At 47.7% G+C, this 5,948-nt stretch overlaps 1 protein-coding gene across 1 annotated transcript in view; it reads right to left on the reverse strand.

Annotated features, from left to right (window-relative positions):
* Positions 1 to 5,948, reverse strand: part of AXIN2 (axin 2) — a 24,089-nt gene that overhangs the window by 2,469 nt on the left and 15,672 nt on the right. The window contains exons 8-10 of the mRNA XM_031063349.1: positions 5,757 to 5,912; positions 4,902 to 4,997; positions 3,408 to 3,575 (exon numbers count right to left, since the gene is read on the reverse strand). Coding sequence (XP_030919209.1) covers positions 3,408 to 3,575; positions 4,902 to 4,997; positions 5,757 to 5,912 — 420 coding nt within the window. The remainder of the gene's footprint in view (positions 1 to 3,407; positions 3,576 to 4,901; positions 4,998 to 5,756; positions 5,913 to 5,948) is intronic.

Genomic DNA, 5,948 nt, shown 5'->3' on the forward strand with positions numbered 1-5,948 from the left:
TTCCTGCTCTTTTGCTCCGGGTCGTTAGATCATGAAGCCAACGCTGCAGAGACAAAAAGCACCCCCACCCCTCCTGTGTCAAACACTAAGGACCCCTCTATTATCCTGAATTAGACCGTTCAGCTTCTTGATTAAAGGTTCCTTTTATCCCGTTTGGAGCTTTCTTCCTTCTAAGGCTGCTTAATTGCATATGCACAAATGAAGGGCTTCCATTCAGAGGGGTAGCATTTAGGGAGTCTGTCCGTCTGCCGCCCAACACCTCCTTGGAGATTCCTGCTTTCCCTTGGAAAAGGGCTTTGCCATCTGATTGCCAGGGATGGAAAATATTCCAGCAGATGGATTACAAAGAAAAAAATTCTATATATATATATATTTAAAAAATTATATATATATATATATAAATAAAATTAACTCCTCCCCTGTAGCTTCCAGACAACTTGGGTTGGCAGATATTTGTCAGGGAGAAAGGGGTTTGTAATTATGATTTTCTTTAGGATGGCAAAGGAGATTAAATGAAGCTCACTTTTACTACTAAAACTGGAAGAGCCACAGCAGGGCCTTGGAATCGGACATTTTTATTTAGTGACTTGTTTTATGATGCGTTTTTGAAATATCTCTTCATTTTCAGGGACATTAAAATAATACTGGTAGGGGGATAAAAGATCCCTCTTTTCAGTCAATGAGATAAAACCACCTCTAATTAGTCCAGGTATGGTCAGGATGTATTTTTGTGAAGTCATTCCAAGCAGAATTGACACACGTTGCAGCTTTAATGGCTCAGCAAGGAAAAAACATATTATTTGAGTCCTTCAGAGCCTGCACTCAGGGAAGCCAATGGCCCAACTCCCACCAACTTCCATGCTGCAGGTCAAGGCCACAACTCTCCAGGACAGCAGCCTTGAAATAAACCCAAGAAACCCAAGGAAAGTTTGAATGAGTTACAAAGAACTTTCCCTTCCCTCTCCCCTGTCCAGATAACAACCACTCTTCCCAAGAACTTCCTCCCCAAGCCCAAGCCCTGGCTGTGTTTACAAAATTTTTATTTGAGAAAACACGCTATGACCTTTTACATAATTACAACCTTATTTCGCAGAGAAATGGGGAAAAATAAGAAAAGGAGGAGGCAAAGCAGAAAGAAAAAAAAAAAAAATCCACCCCCACAACATCTTCAAACAAGTCACTCTGCTCTTATTTGCTCAGCAGTGGGCTTTCCATTGAAACATATTTTATGTGGCAAGCTTCGCTCCTTTTTTATTTTAATTTTATTTTTTGGGACATCTGGCACCAATCGAGGCACGCGGGCCCGGCCTTACAGCTCTGTTTTGAACCACTGCCATCCCCAGATTACCCGACACCACCCACTTTTTTCTGCGCGCGTGTGTTTGTTTTTTGTTAACGCCATCAGTATTAAATCACTGCTTAATTCCTTTTTTTTTTTTTAATTTTTTTTTTTTTTTTGGGGGGTGGGGTTGGAAAGCCAAGGCAGCGCTTCCCCGGCGGGGCTCTGGCATCGCGGGAGCCCGAGGTACCCGCGCCTCGCAAACTGATCCAATCAATAAAGAATTTGGAGAGTGGAGCATTTCTGCATGTCTTTGTGCATTAAATGAAAGGCAAGGGCTTCAAAGACATGCTTATTAAATGTGCCTTAAAAAGAAATCAATGCCAGATGTGACCAAAGCAGCCTAGTTAGTGCCTCCCCTAACACACACGCCACTCCGGGCACTGCGGACCTCTCCCCTGAAGGTCACCCGCAGTTTCACTCAAAGTCCAGCCAAAAGTCAAAGCTTAGATCAAAATGATTCCCTGGAGGTACACACATTTGTGTAATTAGTTTCACCTTGTGTCTGTGCAAGATAAAATACTGGGCACGTACCCAAGTTCCTTTTATAAATTTCTGTATTGTCTTTACCCAGGTGTAAAGGGGTGAGATCTAAGCAAAACGTTGTTTCATCCTTGTCAGTCACTTAAAAACATTTTCTAAAGTAATTACAGTCCGACAAGGCACAAATAATTGCACCTGGAGGGGCTTTTGGGCCACAGAGGTTTCAGGAGCCTAGTCTTGCACTTGAGCATCACATGAAAAATGTCACAGAAAACCAACAAGCATTAAAAAAAGTTGGGTTTTTTGGGAAGAACTGGGACTACACAGCCACTGGGCAGTGGCAGAGCAGCGGTGAAGCCAAGGAAATTGGTCTGCAGATGAGGAGGAGCACAGTGGGACAGGCTTCAGGGGCTGGGAAATGGCACAAGGGTGCCAGAAGCCCAGGGATTATCCTGCAGGGTGTCCAGGTTGGATGCACTTGCTGGTTGGTGCCATCCAATGGCAGCTGGGTGGGCTGCAAAGATGGTTTGGAGACGAATTGGAATATTTCAGCCCCAATGTGCAAGAGCCATGGAGAGATCCCAGCTTGGCATCCCCCAGCCTGGGAGTGCCCAGGGTCACCAACCCCTGGCCTGTACAGGTGGAATTTCCACACCTAGAGAGAGGCCAGTGATGGGGCAGCAAGCTGGGAACTCCTTGTACCAAACCAAAATGAACATCTGCAGGTTGAATCAGAGGCTGCCAGTTACAGGGCAGGACACCCAGCTCTCTGAAGCACCACCAAACTCAGTGCAAATTCGAAACCAAAAATAAATAAATGGAATGTCCCTGTCCTGCTCACCCTGCAGGAGAAGTGGCCAACAGAGCATCCCAAGGGTGCCCAGATCCACTGGGAAAGGGCAGCCAAAAAGAGCCAGAGTGAAGCTACTGCCATAGCCGAGCCAAGGCAGCAAACTGAGCAGAGGAAGCAGCAAACTTTGGAATGGACCTTAAAGGAGCTAGAAACCAGAGCAGCAGGGCTTGTTGGTGTTTCTGAGGAGGAACTGGGTATTGCTGGTGGAGCTTTCCCTGCAGGGCAGAGGTTTTCTTCCCCTCTAATGAAGAGAAAAGGGAGCAAGTTCCATCCCCATGTCCCTCAGCAGCACCATCCCAGCCCATCACTGACCCCATTTATGGCCACAGCATTGCAAAAAATAATCAAAAGTGAAATAGTTAAACAGTAGGCAAAGCAGGAGGCCAGCAGCCAGGTGAGCCCTGGCCCCAGTTTGGAATCTGAATCCCACTGCTCCATGCCTTTGCCACAAAGCCATCCCACACCTCCCTGCCACTGAAGCTTTTTGGAGAAGGGCTGGAGCACAGGTCCTAATGCAACTGGGAAAAGGCTGGGGTGGAAGGGAGGAGGTGGCCCTACAGCCAAGGCTCCTCTCTCCATCTCCACATTGCTCCTGCTTTCAGTGGGAAGAGACTAAGAAGAGCCACAGCCTCTGAAAATCCCAAGTGTCACTGCAGCAGCCCTGCAAAATACCTGCTAATTCTTCTGACTTGTTGTAACACACTAAAGAACAAACAAATCACACGTTCTTACCTGTAATTTCCCTTTTTGCTCAGCTGTTCTTTAAAGTGCCCAAGTGTCAGGCTCTGGGCCTTTAACATCCTCCTGTAGGGAATTTCTTCTCCGCAAAAAAAATAGGTGACAACCAGCTCACCAGACTGAGAGGTGTGAACAACGGGCAGTTTCTTTGGCTCTTTGTGACTGCAAAACAGAAAACACACACAAATCCCTCTGGTTTTCTATTGAGAACAGGCTGTTTCACCTCACTCCAACCAGCAGTGGAATCGGTGAATTCTGTCAGAAATACCCTGAAAATCAGATATTCCTGTTGGGAATGTGTTGGGATTTGTGTTTGCACAGCTCTTTGCTGGATTTCCACAGTTGGAATCATAGAATGGCTTGGGTTGGAATGGACCTTAAAGATCATCCAATTTCAACTCCCTGCCATGGGCAGGGACAACTTCCACTGTCCCAGGTTGCTCCAAACCCCATCCAGCCTGGATTTGGACACCTCCAGGGATCCAGGGGCAGCCCCTGCTGCTCTGGGCATCTGTGCCAGGGCCTGCCCACAATTCCTTCCCAATATCCAACCTAAATCCATCCTCCTTCAGCCTGAAGCCATTCCCCCTGGGGTCATGGCATGGCAGAGGGGGAGCTGAGGGATGGAGGTTGGGCTCACCCTCCCCAGCAAGCCCCAGGACTGCACCCCCAGGATTTTAAAGGCTCTTTTCATCTGCCCTCACATAAAACATCTCCCAAGCTTCCTCCTCATGCCCAAACCCACCTGCAACCACCAGGCCCCAAAGCAAACCCCCTGCCAGATACTCCACCTCAAGCACCCAGGTAATCTTATTTTTCCCAGTGAGGATAAAATTAACTGGATTCTGCCATTTGCACCCAAGCAACGCTTCTTAAAGAATAATTAAAACAATATTACCCAGCAAAATGGCAACACTCTAGTGAATACCATGCAGGCAAATCTACAACTGCTTCTGAGGCAATGTACACTTGGCATGTCAAAAGGTCACAAAGTGTTAGTCCGCAGTAATTTAGTCTTCCTAATTTGTTCCAAGTCTTTGTAGAGTGGTTTCAGAAAAAAAGCTGCTAGCAAAGACAGCTGGTGGACTTAAGGTCAACCAATTAAAAATGAAAGGCTCTAGTCAGGTGGCTCAGTCTGGACTTCAAACATTACTCATTGCTTAAGATGAAGAGGGTAAGAAAGAAAACTTTAATTATTTAGGCCATTTTAGACCTCTCTGTAGCAGATTTCTTGTTAAAAGAACCATCCTGTAATTAGACTAATCCAATCTTTGTCCACTTTACAGGAATGCAAGTTAAAAAGAGCCGGAGACAAGATTTGAAAATGTTTTGTTCTTTCTTTAAGAAGAATGTTTGAAAGGGGAAATTTCAGATATAAGAATTTCCTCTCCTTTCAAAGAGCAATACATTTAATGAAAATATAATTATTATATATATATATATATATTTATTTATTTCCCATTCCTTTTCTGCACGTGCAATACTCACTCTTCTGTCGTTAGACTTGCATTGCAGAAAGGGGAGCTGCCCCCCTGAATGGCAGCGGAGTGGTTTCGGTCCCTCTGCTGATTTGAGGTTGAACATCTGAAGTGAGGAGGGGGAAAGCAAGTGGGGAAGAAGGAGGGAGGGGAAAAAAAAAGAAAAAACAACTTTAAGAAAAAAATTGTTGAAATACAATCTCCTTAATTGAAGTCTCCTGTGGGTCGTTAAGTTCGCTCTTTGTATCAAGCCTCACATGTTGTAAACAATCAAAGGAAGAATTAAAAATGCTGTGGGCTAATTTATCCTCCCATACCCAAATGAACGATAACCAGTCCAATTCCCCACTTGGAATGTAGCTGGAGCCTGTCCCAGAGGAAAAACGGGCAAATTACAGCCATCAAAAGAGTGGAAGTAATAGCCTCGGATTCCAACTATTTGTGCCGGTGCAGGGTGGGGTTGGAACACAGAGGCTCATCCTCAGGACTCGGCCAGGAGGCTGTCACATGTCCCCATGGCTGTCCCTCTGCCTGGACAGGCAGGACACATCCCCATGGCTGTCACACGTCCCCATGGCTGTCGCATGTCCCATGGCTGTCCCCATAGCCATCCCTCTGCCTGGACAGGCAGGACACATCCCCATGGCTGTCACACATCCCGATGGCTGTCCCCATAGCCATCCCTCTGCCTGGACAGGCAGGACACATCCCCATGGCTGTCACACGTCCCCATGGCTGTCACACGTCCCCATGGCCGTCCCTCTACCTGCACAGGCAGGTCACATCCCCGTCCACCCTCAGCAAAGCTCCCCCAGCCCCGTTTGTCCCCAAAGTGGGACAAGGACCATCCCTGCCCTGGCTGTACCGTGGCTTCTGCGGCTTGGAGACCTCGGCCAGGCGGCGACACGCTTCCTCCAGCTGGGCCAGGGTGTTGGGTGGTGTCAGCGGGGGCATGGCGGGGTCCTGCACGAAGGGGTGGGCGGGCTGTGCCCCGCGGGGGTGGCTGCCCGTCCCCCAGGGGGGGTGGCGGCCGGGGGGCCCCCTGGCGCAGGCGGGG

Source organism: Geospiza fortis, unplaced genomic scaffold (assembly GCF_000277835.1).
Source record: "Geospiza fortis unplaced genomic scaffold, GeoFor_1.0 scaffold153, whole genome shotgun sequence".
Taxonomy (NCBI): Eukaryota; Metazoa; Chordata; class Aves; order Passeriformes; family Thraupidae; genus Geospiza; species Geospiza fortis.